We start from the raw sequence: 19,154 nt of genomic DNA, 5'->3' as shown, positions 1-19,154 counted from the left end.
CTGTCCAAAGTTTAAATCACCTTATCAGGAGGTATCACACTGCCAGGATCTTGCATCTCTACAGCCTCAACAGCAAACATAGGCTTGGGCTATCCCAGCTCTTATAAGAGACACAGGTTTCAGCTTTTTCCTTAGAGACACTTTCAAGACTTTGCACGCACCCCTGTTCTCGGGTGGAACTGAAGGGAGTCGGGTACTGTCCCAGAGCTCTCATCCTGCATTGTCACAAGTTCTGGTCAGCCTCTCCCCTCAGGAGTCTAGGAACCAGTTCATGTCTGAACTATTCCTTACTGCTGCTAACCTAGATTTTTCCACAGTAACTAAGAAATCTTAATTGAAACTTGCTACATCTGTTCATCTTTTCTTTTTAAACGTTGCAGTCTATGCAGCAAAACCAGGATCCTGAAGTTTTTGCCCAGCCTAAGATGTTATCCAGTGCCATCCCGGTAAGGATTCCCTTTTTCTGAAGAGCACAGTATGTTTAAGTTCTTCTGCTGAGTGTGAAGTAAAACATTGTCACTTGAGTGAAAAGTTTTAGCTTTCAAGCGTAGGCCCATCTTAGATGCCCCCTCCTGCTCCCCTAGGCAGAGTTCATTGCTGTGGCCTCTGTAGGCCTCAAGGCATCTGTCTGCAGTGATGTCTTCCCTGACTGTGTGTATGGGAGGGCAGGGTGGGCCACAGCAGGGGCACTCACTCAGTGTTTGTGAATGGGCGACTGCTGAGAGCAAGTCAGCCTGGTCCCTATGAGTAGGAGATTGTCTTTGCCCTGGAAGAGCTGTGGTGTCTCAGTAAACAGAAGGCAGCATCACTACGCTGCTCTCATTGGCTTCCCGTTGCTCTGACGACAAAGCCTCCCAGGCCTGTGTGCTCTGTGTCTTGCTGTTTCTCCCCTGCCTCATTTTTTAAAAGTTGCCCTCATCCTCCATTACCTACCAGCCTTGACATGCACACTTATTTTTTTCAGTTCTTAAACTTTTACATTCCTTTTGCCTTTGAGCCTTTACACCACTCCTCAAGTCTCAGAATTTAAAGTATAGCCAGCTTCTGACTGGTCTTGTTAACGGGTCTTTTCTGTAGCTTGTCCTGCTGCATGGTGATCGGCGGGAGCTCTCAGCCTGGTGTTGCACCAAAACAACAAACCAACTGGCTCAGAACCCAGAAACCACATTCTCAAAACTATGGCAAGCTCTTGGCTATTTGTAAATGAGGAGAGTGACAGATAGGAGGAAAAAAATATATAGCTCTCTGTTGATTATATCAAAATGTGAGAATTATTTAAAATACTAATTATTACTCTTTTGTGTATTCTGATGGTTAGCTATTATTAGCCCAGAAGTACATCTAAATGAAAGGAGATAGATATTAGATTTATGTTTTTAAAATGTATCTTTGAGGGCTTCCCTGGTGGCGCAGTGGTTGAGACTCCGCCTGCCAATGCAGGGGACACGGGTTCGAGCCCTGGTCTGGGAAGATCCCACATGCCGCGGAGCAACTAGGCCCGTGCGCCACAACTACTGAGCCTGCGCGTTTGGAGTCTGTGCTCCGCAACAAGAGAGGCCGCGATAGTGAGAGGCCCGCGCACCGCGATGAAGAGTGGCCCCCACTTGCCGCAACTAGACAAAGCCCTCGCACGGAAACGAAGACCCAACACAGCCATAAATAAATAAATAAATAAATTTTTTAAAAAATGTATCTTTGATACCTGTAATGGTATAATAAATACGTTGAACACCACCAAAGAAACTAAGGCTCAGGATTTCCCTGGTGGTCTAGTGGCTAAGACTCCGCGCTCCCAATGCAGGGGGGCCCAGGTTTGATCCCTGGTCAGGAAACTAGATCCCACATGCCACAACTAAAAGATCCCGCATGCCCCAACTAAGAGCCAGTACAGCCAAATAAATAAATATTTTTTAAATGAAAGAAACTAATGCTTCATATAACTGGGTTTTTTTAATTCTCTTTTTATTGAAATAAAACTTACATATAATAAAATGCAGATTTTTTAATTGAGTTTTAACATACGTATATTCCCATGGGTAACGACCCAGCCAAGGTATGTAACATTTCCATCACCTCAGGAAGTTCCTTCACACCCTCTTCCAGTCATTTCTGTGCCCCTCATGGAAAAACTTCGCATGTTTGATTTATCACAGGACTATTCTTACTGTGCATACCCTGCTGTTATTTATCAGATTCCCCTTCTGTGATGATCGGGCTTGGCTTCTCATAACAACTCTAGGGCATCCTTATCATATAGATGGACTCTTTATCCTTCAGCTAACAAGCTTCCTAACCAGACGTAAAATGCCCAGATGCTGCTCCTGAATGTTTATCTGAACCCCAGATAGTTAGCATTGGACTCTGGGCTCCAGTCTCCTGCTGCTTATGCTTGTTATCAGGCGTCCACTGCTCTGGACGTGGCTGCTGGCTTCCACACTTCGGTGCAAAATGACCATTGTTCCCCTGCAGGTGGCAGGCCCCCCACTGGTTCCTGCAACAACTTCGGCAGTGTCCTCAGTCCTGCTGTCCCCAAGTGTTTTCCAGCAGACAGTTACAAGGTCCTCAGACCTTGAGAGGAAAGCAAGCTCCCCTTCTCCTCTCACTGTTGGAACATCAGAAAATCAGAGAAAGCCTTCCATTATCCTCAGCAAGTCTCAGCTCCAGGATACATTAATACATCTAATTAAGGTATGTAGGATATCAATTTAGTCTTTGAATTTCATTCTTTAAAAATAAAAAAATTGTATGACTTCTTAGAAAATCAGTTCATAAAGAAAATTCAAGACTAGCCAGAACCAGTGTTTCTCTCTTCTTGGGCATACGCTCCAGGTGGAAAAATATCTGAGTGGGGCTTCCCTGGTGGCGCAGTGGTTGAGAGTGCCTGCCAGTGCAGGGGACCCGGGTTCGAGCCCTGGTCTGGGAAGATCCCACATGCCACGGAGCAGCTGGGCCCGTGAGCCGCAATTGCTGAGCCTGCGCGTCTGGAGCCTGTGCTCCGCAACAAGAGAGACCGCGATAGTGAGAGGCCCGCGCACCGCGATGAAGAGTGGCCCCCGCTTGCCACAACTAGAGAAAGCCCTCGCACAGAAATGAAGACCTAACACAGCCATAAATAAATAAATAAATTTAAAAAAAATATATCTGAGTGAATTCCAAAATATTAATGATGGTTATCTCTGGGTGGTGGGATTCTTTGGGTAATTAGTTATACAGATCATGTATACAGCTTCTTCCTAAGCTGTTATCAAGAAAGTAAGCTCTAATGAGGTAAATGTGACATTACCATCTCTTCCAGAATGATTCCAGCTTCCTCAGTACGCTTCATGAAGTCTACTTGCAGGTTCTGACCAAGAACAAAGACAACCACAACCTATGACTGGAGCAGAGTAAATACGAAGGCAGAATGTCGACCTCAGAAACAAATAGGCCTCATCATGGAAACTTCTAAACAGAACATTGAGTTTTGAGAATCCTGAAATTGAGCCTATGAGAAAGAGACTCATTCCTTAAGAATGTTTTCCAAGTGACGTTCCCAGTGATAATGGAGGTTTCACTGTGAAGCATCACCAGCAGACCTTTGTTTTGACAAAAAAAAAAGAAAAAAAAAAAAGACCGTTGTGTTGAGTTGTGTGGGTGTTTTCATCAGATCTAAGCAAGTTTGTGAAATAAGGAATCTGATTTTCAACTCACTTTCACGTTCAAGGTCTTAGGGAAAAGGGGTCACCAGCCTTGCAGCAGTCAGAGTTCAGCCCAGCCTGCACCCCTCTCCCCTCCACTCCCCCCCTAAAAACTTGAGCATTGGGCTGATAGTCAAGTTCAGAACAGAGCAGAAGTCAGCTCTGTGCAAAGTAGCTACGTGTTTTAAGGGTCAGAGTTTAAGCTGGCAAATTAGGACTGATTTGTTCAAGTGAAGTATATTTTATATGAACGCCTCACTTGGGCCTTAAAAGTTCTGAAATTTCTTAATTGTGTTTTGTTTTTAAGTGTCCCCAGTGCTGCCGTGTAGCAGGCTCCCAGTGCGGGGATACATTGGAATCGGGCCCTGCAGGCCCTGTCATGGTATGGCAGCAGGCGTGGCACACCTTTGAAATAAAGGCTGGGACTGGTAAGGCCCGAATTCTATCAGAAATCTTCACTTTAAGTTACTCTCCAGTGGTTTTGAAAATGTTAAATTTGTGTGTGAATCATAGCCTTATTTTCCTTTTCTGTCTAAACACAGTGAGAAGTCATTGTTAATTGTTTTCCTTAACACTTTGACAAAAGGACCAGTGGACCAATCTGACAAAGCCATTCTGGTTCCATTCCTCAAGTCTACTGAGAACAGTTTTAAAGCTATGCAGAAAAGGGAGCTGTTATTCACACTGCCCTTATTTTATTATAGAATATGGAGTTAAAAACAAAGTGTGAAATTCAGAACTTTACCAATGTATTCCTAGGCTGTGAGTACTTTTGCAGCCCAAAGTGTGAAAATATGTAAAGATGCTTTGTTATGCTGCTATTGATCCGCCATGATTTATATTTATTCTTTTATGGCATGTAATGGTGATTAGTAATATTTTAATGTAGATTTTGATTTATTTCAGCAATAGTAATTTTAAGATATTCTTTGAATGAAAGTGTCTTCGTTTCTATGATACAGGTCATTTTGTAGTATTTAACCAATTAAGATGCACTGCTTACTTTTCTGAGCACTATTTAATGATGGGGTAAAACCCAATTGGCTCAACCAGCTAGCATAAGGATTAGCTGTGAATAATGCTGACAGATGTAATGGTTCCTCGGGAACAATCATTTAAGCTTTAATGGTAACTCAATCATAAGTCCACAGATTTTTTTTTTTCTAGCTGAGATTTTAGAAAATTACTTGTGAATTACATACTTGTTTTAGTTTGCTCTTAGTTTTTTAGCATAAAGAATACCTTGATTGGCTTTTGTTAATCTAAACATGCTTCCTGAGCAACTTTTCTGCTTCCCAATTTAGTGTCTTCTATTGCATTTACCTAGTTATTTGTCAATTGCGCAGAAGTCAGGGAAGCTTTAAAGTTCTCATACTCCATTAGGAATAGTTTGTTTTCAAAGGTAGTGTGTAAATTCAGCAACCAAAAATGAATTGCTTGCGTGTCACCTGGGAAAGAGAAAGTTACAGTAAGACATGAAGTGTTGCTGACACCAGTAGATGGTGTCCAGGGAGCCACGTGACTGTTCTCAGAAAACAGTTGCCCTGGTAGGTTTGCTCGCATCCCAGGTGTAGTCTCAGTGGGCTTTGGTAAGCGGAAGAATCAAGGGATTCTTGTTATGATAGACATTTGAATTGAAATGATGATTTGAGTATGGACAATATTATGAGAGAGTTGAGAGAATATCCTGAAGAGGGTCTTTAATCAAATCTGTTAATTTTCACCCTTTAATCCAAGTAATGAATATGACAGACAGTAAAGAGAATCTGTGATAAGGTTTCCTTCGTGTGAAAGTAAATTTTTAAGTGCCCAAGTCATGGAGATTTGAAAAGGGTAAACCTGTTTCAACTCCCAGATTTATGTATTCAAAGCATTTTGAAAATTCAGAAGCCAGAAGTTCACCGTCATGATGACTAGGAAGTTCAGGCCAGAATGAGTCCCTAGAGAAGTCAGGCCAAGCCTGAACAGTTGCAGTTGGATGACCCTGGCCCGAAAGTCGCAGTTCAGTTGCCTTATTCCTCGTTCAGGCTTCTGTCCAGAACCTCATGCTAGTTTAGGTTGCATGTTTACATTGCTGCAGTGACTTTACTGGAATCTTAGTTTTAAACCTTAGTTGAATCAAAATGGACACCAAAACAGAGATGCTTCTTGCTAGGTTTGCAGAACTGCAGGTGACCTGCATTTAGGTCACCGTGACTGTCTGTATGCCCCCCCTCACCTGGGTGGGTGGCACTACTCTTCTTTGGTTGTAGTTAATGTGGTGTCTTTGAATGGACTCCCACCTCCCAAACAGCCTTGCTCCTTTCCTTTAAGGAAGAAGCTTCTCCTCATTGTGCATCTCTCCTGACGTTTGTAAGGTGTGACTTTGAATCCTAGGGTTTCAAGTGACTGTCAGTTTCAGAAGCATTCATGCTGTCTGCATGTGAATGTGAGTGTCCATGGCTTACTTTGGAAGGCTTTTGGGAGTGGGGTTTTGTTAAGAGCCCAAGTTGACCTGGGTCCTTCTCTGCCGGAGGATGCACAGGCTAAGTTTAGAATATGACCCGATTTTGCATGTCAAGAATTGTTCTTTTTCCACCCATGTATTCTTGTAAAAATTTTAAACCCCATCAAATCTTCTACTAGGTAAATATTTTTAAACCACGCAGCTTTATTACTCTCCTCCCCAAAGAATGTAGTTTGAAATTTTCTCATTTTGGTAGTAGAGGCCATAACTGCCATTGTATTACTAACAATGCAACATGAAATTGAAGGTGCCTAACTGCTTAAAAAACAAAATTAGCCATCATACTGTAACTCTGGGCAAAATGAAACACAGAGGAATGAGAGGCGGCACAGGCACGAGTGGGCTCAGTCCACGTGAGTGAAGACGAGGAATCACAGGGACATGTGTCCTGCATTCTTGCTGCGTGTTTGCTGCTGAGCACGTGTTTCTTTCTTACTTGTCTTTGGTTTTCTTCAGTTGTATTCAAAGGGCCTTCTGGAACCAATAGTGCCCTGTGTTTTCAGGTGTCTAAAACGTTAAGATCTGAAACAAGTAAAGCAACTTACACTGAGCTTTTTAAAGCTGTGCTTGAGAACATTTCCCTGAGTGGGCCGGGGCCTCAAGGAGCCTGTTTATCAGCAAATTCAGCAGGAGAGATGTGTGCAATGTTTCACTCGGTTTTGTATTTGACATCTTCATTTGAAATGCTATGATGCAATATCGTTCACTTTGAATGGGGAAAATGCAAAATTGTGTTGCCCTTTTATCTGTGTGATTCCTTAAGAAACGTGTTTTTAACAGTATGTGTTCTAAATGGTTTTTTATTCTGTATTCCTGCTTTGGCCATGTGGCTCTCATGACCTTCAGTGTACCAGAGTCTCAGCGCCCTGAAATGTGAGCATGAGAAGCTCTGGGATTACAGCAAGATTTTTGTTCCATGAGCGCAATACAGCATCATTAACATTTTTAATGGTATGGATTTTATACCATCTGTGTATGTTTGCAAATATTAAGTTATTACCTGTTTTCAGATGAGCATTTTTCATCCTAAATTTTATATGTTTGCAAATATATTTTTTTAATAAAAGTTCAAAACCAAGTTTTAGCACCTACTAAATTTTAATTGTGTTTTTATTGAATTTACAGAAATAGGAACTTTTGAATGAGTTGCTACACTTTGCCAGAGCCTCCTACTGCTGAGAGGGAGTGAGGTGAGAGAACAAAACAGCTCCATTTATTCCTCTGAGTTTTCCCCAGATGGAGGGTACAGGTCTAATCATGACCAAAAACACTGTTTTACAGGGGACTTAACCTTCCAGGTCACTTCCCAAATTCACTCAGTTGATGTGTACTGAGCTGTCATATGTGCCAGGCATCTAGGATGATAAGGAAGGAAAGAGGGAGGGAAGAAAGTAAAATGTGATCATTATGGGACGTAGGGAAAAGGAAAAAAGTGTTAATCATATATCTCCCTAGTAATTGTTCACATTAAGTGTGTTTCCAAATGAAATTCTCTCTAAAATGTTTGTTATACCTGCCTGCTTTTGTAGAGCAGAGCATATGCTTAACCCTCGCTTTATGACTTTTGTACACACGCCTCAGTCATCATTAATGCATGCTCATTCAGCACTTAAGCACTGCTGTCCATTATTTTCCTGATCTTCACAATAACCCATTTTAGGGAGAAGGGAGTTGAAGCCGAGAGTGACAGGGCCTGCTGCTTATTAAGCCAGTACTGAGTTAGGGACCCGAAGCCAAGCAGACCGGAGGGCTGGTCTAGAATTCCTTTCTTGACTCCATTGCCTCCACGATAAATTATTCTAGATTGCTTTCTACAATTCCTTAGGTCACACATTACCACTGTTTATTAAAAGCTAGTTTGACCTACTCACGTGCTGCTTTTCAGCTCTCATGACCTAGGAAACCAGGTAACCAGGTTCATTGGAATTTCGTGAAAAACTAAGGCCACTGGATCGTGAACAAGAGCCATAGGGTTTGGGATTTTAGGCTTCCTGGTTGTTTCTAATGATGTTTTCACTCACCGTTTATGGATACTGGTTCATGCTGTTGCTAAAAGATACCTCATCTTGGGCTTCCCTGGTGGCGCAGTAGTTAAGAATCCGCCTGCCAATGCAGGGGATACGGGTTCAAGCTCTGGTCCGGGAAGATCCCACATGCCGCGGAGCAACTAAGCCTGTGCGCCACAACTCCTGAGCCTGCGCTCTAGAGGCTGCGAGCCACAATTACTGATCCCCGCGCACCTAGAGCCCATGCTCCGCAACAAGAGAAGCCACCACAATGAGAAGCCCACGTACCGCAAGGAAGAGTAGCCCCCACTCTCCGCAACTGAAGAAAGCCCGCATGCAGCAACAAAGACCCAACGCAGCCAAAAATAAGTAAATATTAATTAATTGAGTGGTTAATTTTAAAAAATACCTGGTCTTTGAGCAAGTGTGTGAGTTAGAAATTGCTGAGGCTTCTGTGTTTGTCAGAGCTACAAGAACCAGCCTGTCTCTCCTGGATGAGCAGCTAGAAATCTGGCCATGGGGTTTCCTCTAAAGATGAAGCCGGGTTCTTGGAAAGCTAAAGGGAAGAGCAGCAAAACAGTCATTAAATCAAGCAAACCCTGGAGCCCAGCCTGCATTCCCTCCTTCAGACCGTGTCTTTTGGGGTCTCTGTTACCCCCAAGTGTAATGGGAAGACGCCAACAGGTTTCTAAAGGGCTTAGATCAAGATTCTTCACCCGTCTAAGTCTGCTGCCACGCTCATGCAGACGGAACCCATGGCAGGGCAGGAGGATGGGGCTTACACATACCTCTTCAGGTTCACCAGGCAAATTAGCTAAAAGTAAAGATGACTACTGAGAGATTTCTTATGCCCAGCGGTAGAATGGCTCGGAAGGAGGTGATACAAAGGCCGCATGACAGTCACATCATGTTTCACAAACACTTCTTTCACGTAAGTTTGAATAAATTTGAAGTACAGTCCCACAAGTAATCATAACCGATGTTTGTTGTGTGCTGTGTGCTCTGTGTGCATTCTCTAACCCTCCCCACATCCCTGGGAGGTGGAGGCCATTCAAAGTGCAGCCTCGGGAAAGGGCCACCCACGACACCAGCTTCCTGTCATCCTGGGAAGGGGCAGAGGCCCTGGCTGTGGTTAGACCGACGTCAGCCCATCAGTCTAAAAAGGGCCCCAGAATTTGGAGCTGAGAAGGCGGCCACAGTCCACAGGAACTGCTGCTTGCTTACCATGTCCCTGCCCCTGCAGAAAGATGGGTCTGGTACTGCCTGAGCCCTGGCAAAGCTCTAGAGGCACCCCCAGCAAACTGCCCGCCATGTTCTGTGGAATTTCTCAGTGTTGGTAATGGTGCCCTGGCTTCTGAAGCATGTACAAAATCTGGACCCCTACACATTTTGCTAACCAAGCCCCGTTTCGTTGTTTCTATATCTGACGCGTCCCTGCCCCCAGAGATTGCCCCTCCCAGCCTCTCCCAGGCAGGGGTCTTTCCCCTGGACAAAAGGGCTAACACCCTCTCCCGTGTCCTGCTGGCACCGAGAAGCTTCCCTGACTTCTGTTTGACCCTTACCCCAACAGGCCCCCTGATGGGAAAGGGGACTCTAGCAATGTTGCCGGCAACACCCCCATTTACTGTGTGGTCTCCACCCCAGCAGGCACCTCACCCCCTTTTAAACAAATATTTTGTCATTTCACCTTTACCATTTTGACCTAGAATTCATAGAGAATGTAACCTATGCCTACATAATTTTTAAATAAGACCTTAATTGTGATATAGAGGAGAAGTTTTAAAGTAATTTATAATCAGATGTTCCATATTAAATATGGAAATGCTTGGGCATGACTACACAAATTCTCAGAATGCCCCCGTAAATAGGAGCCCTGGTCTTCGCTCTGACACGGCTCCCCTTCACCCAGAAGACGGCTGCTCTCCCACAGAGGGCCCGTCCAGGGCCGACACACGTGGGAGCCAGCTCCCACGCCCCTCCATCGCCCGCCCTGACTCACTGGGCTCCTGCCCAAGAGGAGACCGAGGAGCTGTTTGCGCTCCAGCCCAAGATGGCGAGGCTATTAATTAACATTCCCCGAGGACTTGGGAGCCCTTAAATGATGGGCCGGTGCGATGGCTGGTGCCTCAACCTCAGAGAAAGGTAGGGGGGAGGGTGGGAGAGAGAGAGACACACACACCCTATTTGTTGGTCCCCATCCGACCCTTGGGGCTGGGGGTAGCAGCTATTCTGTCCCAGACTCAGTGCTGGACACTATGGGCACAGCCCCACACACGCCTGCCCTGTCCCCTTAGCCTGGGCTCCGTGGTAAACTGCGATTTCGGGAGCAGGGATGCACGTCACTCTGTGGAATAGAGTGACTTTCACCGTCCTGACCACCTGGGGGACACATGTCATTGCCTCGTTTTCCAGATGAAGGAACTGACCACTGAGTGATTTGCTGAAGGCCATCCGTCCAAGTTCACCCAGCTAGGGGGCAGCAGAGGCAAGAGTTGACCTGGACGTGTTCAGTTCAAACCTCCCTCTGGGTTTGTGGAACGTGGAAAAAGCTTTTGGGTCCCTGGAGAATTTTGAAGCACGTTTGGAAATGACAGTGGCGTTGCTGCCAGTCACCTGTTGTTATCCCTTCCTCCCAGGTATGGCTCTTCAGAGGGCTTTCTCAGCCCTAGGCCGGGGGTGGGGGGTGGGGGGGTGCGTGGGAGTGGCTCAGAGGCATCCTGCCAGGACACTGGCCGAGCTGGGAAGCCGAGGTCCAGATCTGAAATGGGTTTATAGTCTCAATCCCCGTCACCCGTGCCAGCATGACACAGGTACAGTTTGGTGTTATTTCAAAATTTGCTGTCGGTTGTCACCTCCTCCTTGGAGCCTTCCCTGATCTGCAGTCTCAGCAGGCAATTCTTTGTACAGATCACAGGACAGGGCCGCGTGGCCCCCGCCAACCTGTGACCTGCGATCTGAGAACAAAGACAGGATCATCTTCTTCCCCAAACAACTAGCACAGTGCCAGCACACAGGCCTTGGTAAATGCAACAAACGAGTGAATTCATGAGGGAATCAAAGGGTCAATTGAGGCCTCATCAAAGTCACCAGAAGGAAGGCTGACTAGATGTCATTGCTAATTCTGGGGGTGGGGTGGGGAGAAAAAGCCATTGTGTTTGGAGGGCAACCAACCTGGACTTGGGACTTCCTGTGGCTGCTGACTGTTCCTCCCAGCCAAGCACTGTTAGGGCTTCGTGTTTCCCAGGAGGAGCCGTGTGGCTCTGAACAGGGAAAGGATCCCTCTCCATGCCTTTCCCCAGACTGCTGCAGCCCTACCCTAAACAACCACCGCTTCAGCTATTCAACAACTGCCCAGGAGAAGATCCACTTAATCTCCCCACAACAAAACCAGAATGTTCATCTTTAATACCCACAGGAACAAAAGCCACCTCTACCACCCAGCTTGCTCAGGGAAACCAGGAGATATCAGAAGAGGGAACAGGGTGACAATCTCTCCCCACTCTGTGCCACAGGCCATGCAGGCGGGCCCGGCTGCCCTAGAAGTGCCCTGACTGTCAACAGCACTGCCCAAGCCCAGCCTGGCATGGCACACCCGGACAGGAACTGATGGGGGCTGTTGAGGCAGCTCCTTACTCCCCACCCAGGGAGGTGCCCAGGCTCTTGCTATTCAAACCGCAAGCTACAATGACTAGGCACTTTTCCTTTGTGTGCAAGGAAAGCAGGCCTGGCAGGGCTGCTCTGGGCTTCATGCTGGTGCTCACCTTTCAGGAGTGCCAGGTGCCTGCAGCCCTGGCCTTTGGGGGTGACTCAGAGGGTCGACCACCCAATCTGGTCCTGGGATTGGCCAAGGACACACAGTGATGACCAGAAAAGAAGCCCTCTCTCCCAGAAGCAAGTGCTAGCTATAGTGAAAGCACAAGTATTGTTTGATACAGTACAAACACGGAAGCAATGCAAACGTCCAACCAAGGGGGGACAGTGGATGACCTTCCTCTGTGCCAGTAATAATTCTGGGGGAGAAAAGCACGTGGACTCTGCGGGAAAGCATTTAAGATGCACGGTGATATAAACCAGAGGGATCGTGACCTTACCTAAAATATTTATGTTCACGGATAAAAAGGAAAAAAAAAGGCTGGAAGGAAATAACCAAAATGTTGTCCTTAGTGACCCCTGGATGGTGGATTATGGGGGATGAAGTTTTCCTCTTTGTGTATCAGTCAGGATACAAGCAGAGAAGCAGAACCTGTAGGTCTATATTAAAGATTTGTGGCAAAGAATTGGATTGTTCCAAGGTGGTGGAGCGAGGGGACTGATAGGTAAGTCACAAACTGCAGAGGAGGCTGGAGCTGCCACAGAAGAAGTCACTTTTCTTCTTCATCCTTTCAACCGACTGAATCAGATCCACCCAGGTTATCTAGAATAATCTCTTTTACTTAAAATCAACTGATTATGGGATTTAATCACATCTACAAGATACCTTCACAGCAGCACCTAGGTTAGTGTTTGAATAATTGGGGACACAGCCTAGCTGAATTGAAACAGGAGGGAAGGGGGGCAGGGCACAACCTTTGAAAGAATGATATAGCCCGAGGACATGACATAAATGGATTAGAACCAAATGGGTCCAAGATGGTGGACAAGTCGACTTCCACTAGACTTTGAGCCTCAGTATACGCTCATTGTAACACATCAGTAAGCTAAATGACAAACCCACAGGCGCCATGACAATTCCAAGGCCAACCATAAGGATAAAAAAGTGGGCAGTGGCCCAATTCCTGGAAATCCCTGCCCCTTCCTGGAATAGCTGGAATACTCCTCCCACTCATTAGCCTATGAAATTACCCACCCCTATAAAAACTGACAATCCCTTACCCTTACCTTCTGTGATGCCCACACTCTGTCTGTGGAGTATGCTTCTCGCTTCTTACCTATTACTTTGTCTCACTGAATCCTTTCTGCAATGAGACATCAAGAACCTGAGCTTCATTAAGTCCTGAAACCAGGTGTGCAATCTCAGTTGGAAGACTGGGGGTTTTGGCCGGGTTCGAGTCCTGGCCGTGTGGGTTCAAGTCCCAGTCTGGGTTTTGGCTGGGTTTGAGCCCCAGCACGTGAGTTCAAGTCCCAATTTGGGGTGCACGGTTTCAGAATGACATATAAAACAGACTATCACAGTATTTTGCTATATTCTCAAATTTTCTACAAAGAACATGTGTTGTTACTGGTATAATTTTTTTTTTTAAAGCAGTAAATGACAAAACCACCATGAGGTACCACTTTGCACCTACGAGGCTAGTTAAAATAAAATAGACAAGAGGATGGGCTTCCCTGGTGGCGCAGTGGTTAAGAATCTGCCTGCCAATGCAGTAGACAGGGGTTCAAGCCCTGGTCTTGGAAGATCTCACATGCCGCGGAGCAACTAAGCCCATGCGCCACAACTACCCAGCCTGCGTGCCACAACTACTGAAGTCCGCGCACCTAGAGCCCGTGCTCTGCAACAAGAGAGGCCACTGCTATGAGAAGCCCGTGCACCACAATAAAGAGTAGCCCCTGCTCACCACAACTAGAGAAAGCCCATGTGCAGCAACAAAGACCCAACGCAGCTAAAAATAAAAATAAATAAATTTATTTTAAAAAATTATTAAAAGATACATTTCTGCAAGAAGAAAAGTGAATCCAGAGAGAAGATTTGGGAGTAAAGAAGCAACCCTGACTGGTTCGAGTCCCAGCTGTGTAGGTTCAAGTCCCAATCTGGGTTTAAGCTGGGTTCGAGTCCTGGCGTGTGGATTCAAGTCCCAATCTGAGGTGCACAGTTTCAGTACCACGCGGCCTACGGGATCTTAGTTCCCCGACCAGGGAATGAACCCAGTCCCCTGGCAGTGAAAGTGCCGAGTCCTAACCACTGGACCACCAGGGGATTCCCAAGTTGTGATTTTTTTAAAAAGCAATAAAATGAGAAAGGAAGGAGAGAGAGCCATGTGCACCTGGGTTAGAGCTGACTTCTAGCAAAGTCGAGGAGCTGGTGAGTTAGCCCCTGTGTCCAGGTTCCCTTTCCCCACCCCTGCCTCCCTGTCGTGGGGCTCTTGCCCAGTGCCCACGGTCCCAGAGTCTGCAGGTGTCCTGGAGAAAACCATCTTTAAAACTCATCTCAGAATTCTCTCTTCTCATTGATTTTCCCTTTGCTCACTGGCCAAGGGGGTCTAATACCTCCTGCTGCCTACATACCACTGCCAGGAAGAGCTTACAGCTGTGAAAATGAGGGCAGCCTCCCCACCTTGAATTTGCTTTCCCCAGGCAGAGAAAGGGAAAACAAGAAGAAACCTCTGTTTGTTGTGAGAATTAGCCCATTTTACAAATGTGAGGAAACAGAGGCCCAGAAACATGCAGGGATCCACCCAAGGCCATGCAGGTCTTGGATTCCCTCCCTCTGCCCTCTCCCCCAAGCACATGGCTGGGACCTCTCTACTAAGAGGCAGAGGTGACTGAGTCACAACCAGACTTCCTGGAGAGCTCATTGCCAAATATGTATCAAGGGCTTTAGAAGGGTTGCCACCCTCTGACCTAGCAGTTTCCCATTGAAAACTCTGGGAAAACTCCCGGCTAAGCTGCCAGGAGGACAAGGATTTAGGTACCACATGTTAACTGCAGGGTAATACATCTTGGTGAAAACCTGGAAGCACTCCAAACACTCATCACTGAGGGATGGTTAATAAATGAGGACACAGCTCCATGATGGGACAATACACAGCTAGTAAAAATGATGTCTTTGAAGAATTTGGGAATGCTAATGGGAAAACATAAATGAAAAATGGAGAATTTTATGTGATCCTGGCAATAAGAAAACAAAAGAAACTATAGTAGCAAACACCTATTGAAGGGACCCCCACTTCTACTCTCCAGCCCCTCTCCCTGACCTTTGACCCTGTTTTATTTTCTTCAAACAATTGTAATAAATCAGTATTTGTCAAATGAGGGAATTCCCTGGCGGTCCAGTGGTTAGGACTCCAAGCTTCCTCTGGAGGGGTCACAGGTTCGATCTCTGGCGGGGAGCTAAGATCCTGCATGCAGCGTGGTGCAGCCAAAAAAAAAAAAATTTGTCAAACCAACAAATGACTTTAACAGTGGTCCTCTTTGGGTGGCATTACATACAATTTTAGTTTACTTCTAAATTTTCTATACCTTCCAGGTTTTTACAATGAGTGTACTTTACTTTTACCTTTGGGGGGGGCAGTGTTTTTAAAACACAAGAACAAAAACAAAAGTTAAATCAGAAAAATCAGAGGTTCTGTGAGTTGAACTGTGTGTCATCTCACATCCCTGGGGGCAACATTATCAAAAGAAACTTTACCCCAAAAATGCCTCTGGAAGGAAATTTCTGGCGTTGAGAGGAGAGATGGATTTATTAAAACTGAATTCTTCATCAACCTACAAGCCCGTTAGAGAGTGTCCAAAAGTGGGCCCTCTGCTACGCATTGGTGGACACGAGGCTGGACACATCCTCACACAAGGACTCATCCCAGGCCCCCACAGGCTTTCAGCCCCGGATATGAGTCAAAGACAGTGTCCTGAAGACCCAGACTGGGATGTTGCCTCCACTGCAAGCCCAGTGCTGACTTAGGGCCCCCAGCACTAGCCCAGGCCTGCCCCAGGAGCCGCACGTGGGCCAGACCTGCCAAAGTGATGCCCAGTGCTGTCATTCAGGAACACAGCTGCTCAGGACACGTTCACGCCTCATTGGTGTCCACTCAGGGGATGTGCAGAAGCACATCAGGATAGCTCTGCCCTGAATTTCATGTAGATAGCAGAGCAAGGGCAGGAGGGACCTCCCACTGGTGAGCACCCACCGCCTGGAGGTTTGCTCCCAACTCAAAAACATCCAAGGAAACAGCCTGGCTTATGAAACACAGAGGCAGCTTTACATAATCATGAGAAATCACAAGAAAAAGCGCATTCATAAAAATGCATCTCGAGGGCTTCCCTGGTGGCACAGTGGTTAAGAATCCACCTACCAATGCAGGGGACATGGGTTTGAGCCCTGGTCCAGGAAGATCCCACATGCCGCGGAGCAACTAAGCCCGAGCGCCACAACTATTGAACCTGCGCTCTAGAGCTCGCGAGCCACAACTACTGAAGCGGGTGCGCCTAGAGCCCGTGCTCCGCGTCAAGAGAAGGCACCGCAATGAGAAGCCCATGCACCGCAACGAAGAGAGAGCACCCCCCGCTCGCCACCACTAGAGAAAGCCTGCGCGCAGCAATGAAGATCCAAAGCAGCCATTAATTCAATTAATTAATTAATTAATTTAAAAAATGAAAATTAAAAAAAAATACATCTCCCAATCTCAACAGTGCTTTTTCAAGATGGAATTTTGTTTTGCTTTTTTTTGGATTATAAAAGTAAACAGTGTTCACTAGCACTAAATTCCAGCCAAAGAGAAATTTGTAAAGTAGAAACCCAAAGTCTCCCTCAGTCCAACCCTCCAAAGTCCCCCACGGCTTGAAGTCTGTCCTTGCAGCCTCTGTTCTGCCCAGGCACACTTATGAACACGCACATGTATGGGTACACACGCATGCATGCACACACACATGCGTGTGCACACTTTATTTTTGACAGAAATAGGATCACACTCTATGTGCTGTTCTATACCTTGCTTTACTCTGTTTTCATGTCACGGACATCTCCCCACCACAGCTGGACTTTCAGTGCTTCACTTAGCCCCATGGCGTAACCAGCGAGGCGTTGAACTCAGGTCTGTCCAGGTCTCCCCCATGTTTTTCTCTGGAGAGTTCTCAGAACCCCAAAACAGAATTGCCTGAGGGTCTTTTAGAAATGCAGAGTCCTAGGCCCCACCCTAGGGATTCTGATTCAGAAGGTTAGATGTGGTGACCAGGGATTCGTGTGTAGAATAACTGTTTCAGGCAATTCTTATGACTTAGCCAGCTAGGGGACTGTCATGTCTGGTGATTGGGACCCTTAGGAGCTATAGTTCCCCACAGGCCCTTCCAATTTCTGTCCGCAAGTCAGAAATGGGGATACTTTAGAGTATACCCATTTCTCAGGCGGCTTGGTCTTCACACCGATTGGGTGAAATGACCACGTAGGCCCCCACCAGCCCGTGGCTGCTGCCATTGCAGACATGCTTGCTGATGGAACTTCCCTCAGCATCATCTCCCAGGCACAGAGCTCCTAGTGGAAGGGCACAAGAATTGTGAAGGTCTTCATGTCCAAGGGTCTAGTTGGGTGCCCAGATCTGAGCAGCAGGAGGAGCTAGACCTTGGCTCTGCCCTGTGCCTTAGCTAAGGCACCCAGACCTTGTAGGCCAGGGGTGTCGGGGAGGGGGGCGGGAGGAGAAGGCTGTGGTGATGCCAAACTGGGTCTTATTCACCTGGAATCCTGGGATGACAAGAAGCTGCCCCAGGGGTCCCTAGAACCCCACAATGGGGCAGGTGGAGGGGCATTTTCTTCCATCACTGCTGGATCCCCAGAGCCATGGAGAGACCTGTGCCACCATTAGAGACCAGGGTGGGTGCAGAATGGCAAGGATTAGTCCCATTGGGCAGAGGGAGAAATTGAGGTTTGGAACAGGAAACCACTGCTCTAAAGGCCAGAGTTGGAAGGCACAGAGCTTCCAAAGGGTTTCAAAGGTATGTCCTTTCTTATCAGACTGAGGGCAGAGGCACACGTCAGGTCTCTGACATGGCATACCCTTGGGGCTATCTCACTCCAATCCAGCCTGCAGCCCTTGCCAGCTTTGGAGCCAAACTTGGGTGGGCAGGCCTCCATGGGCTGGGCCAGCAGGACCCAAGTGCTATGAGATGCACTTGGCTTAGGGTCTGGCTGGGCATCTGGGAGCCAGGCCAGCAGAGGAACAGCCAAGGAGCACCCAGAGGTGGGGTGGGGGACTCAGTCACATTCAGTCCATTGTCCCTCATGACCCAGAGCTCTGAGTGTTGGCAAAAGACACAGAGGGGACACAGGCAAGGAAGGCCTGGCCACTTGCCTCCCTCAGCTCGCTCAGGGGCTCAGCATCAGACAGCTCTGATGCAGCCCCCTCCTCAGCCACTGATCTGAGGGGATACCTTTCTCTGTCCTCTGTGAAATGGAGCTTCTTCCTGTATAAGACATGGTAAAGGGTTTCAACCTCCTGTGGCATGTGGGGTGGGTCAACTCCACCGACAGCGTCTGTGATGACAGTCCCCTCCCTACTCCCACTTGGGGGACCCTCGTCCCCCTGGGGGCCAGGGGACCTGGTAAGAGCAGAGGTGGGTTCTCCTGTCCCTACAGACCTGGAACCAAACCCAGTGATCTCCCTAAGAGTCAGCAGTGTTATTAGGCCCTAATAACTTGTGAAGGGTTTGTCTCTAGTAATTTCTCAGTTAACATTAGCTGATATTATCATTACTACTAATATGTGTTCTCATTTTCATAATCCTCATCCTCCTACAGGTTCCTCAAGCCCTGGGGTCCCTCTCTGGGGCTGGGGCTTGAGGATAGGGCGTGTTTGCTAGGGCAGAACCCCCTGCACGCACCAGCCCTGTGACCTTAATTGACCTTGCCAGTTTCAGTTTGCTCATTTTTACTAAAGGATAATCAATGAAGCCTCCCCTCTCAGTTTCACTCCAGGGCTTTGTGGAGGAAGGAGAGCGGTCTGCAGTGAAGATGCGAGTCAACCGGAGAACCCTGAGCCGGGCCTAGAACCTGGAATTATTATCACATTATTTGTGTCGGTGGTTAATCCCGGCATGGCAGTGCAGCCTGACTCACAGGAACCTGGCAGCCCGCAGCTGCCCCGCAGATTTCGGAGGAAGTAAAAAGAGACGGAGAGGTTCGGTGGGTGAACAGCATCGGGGCGGGTCCAGAGTCTCCCAGGCTCCCAACCGCCTTGGTTTCCTATCAGCGCCGGAGGGCTGGGGCGGGGCTGCCTCCGCAGGTCCGGGGGCGGGGTGGGGCGGGGCAACCTGGGGTGATGC

The 19,154-nt window shown here is 47.2% G+C and overlaps 1 protein-coding gene and 1 long non-coding RNA gene across 3 annotated transcripts in view; one reads left to right on the top strand and one right to left on the bottom strand.

The window, feature by feature from the left end:
- DCP1A (decapping mRNA 1A) overlaps positions 1-7,279 on the top strand; it is a 62,172-nt gene extending 54,893 nt beyond the window's left edge. The window contains exons 8-10 of one of the 2 annotated variants that reach the window (XM_036868701.1): positions 381-446; positions 2,470-2,688; positions 3,296-7,279. In XM_036868701.1, coding sequence (XP_036724596.1) covers positions 381-446; positions 2,470-2,688; positions 3,296-3,376 — 366 coding nt within the window. In that variant the 3' untranslated portion in view covers positions 3,377-7,279. The remainder of the gene's footprint in view (positions 1-380; positions 447-2,469; positions 2,689-3,295) is intronic. The other variant, XM_036868700.1, reaches the window with a different exon arrangement.
- Positions 7,280-7,343: 64 nt separating this feature from the next.
- LOC118904409 lies at positions 7,344-8,827 on the bottom strand. Its single transcript, XR_005021980.1, has 3 exons — positions 8,599-8,827; positions 8,205-8,286; positions 7,344-7,538 (listed from the first exon to the last, which is right to left on the bottom strand). It is a non-coding gene; the product is annotated as an uncharacterized LOC118904409 (long non-coding RNA).
- Between the last annotated feature and the right edge of the window lie 10,327 nt (positions 8,828-19,154).

The sequence above is a fragment of the Balaenoptera musculus genome, chromosome 11, assembly GCF_009873245.2.
Source record: "Balaenoptera musculus isolate JJ_BM4_2016_0621 chromosome 11, mBalMus1.pri.v3, whole genome shotgun sequence".
NCBI lineage: Eukaryota > Metazoa > Chordata > Mammalia > Artiodactyla > Balaenopteridae > Balaenoptera > Balaenoptera musculus.
The sequence above is the reverse complement of the archived record's forward strand: the minus strand, read 5'-3'. Positions and strand labels throughout refer to the sequence as shown.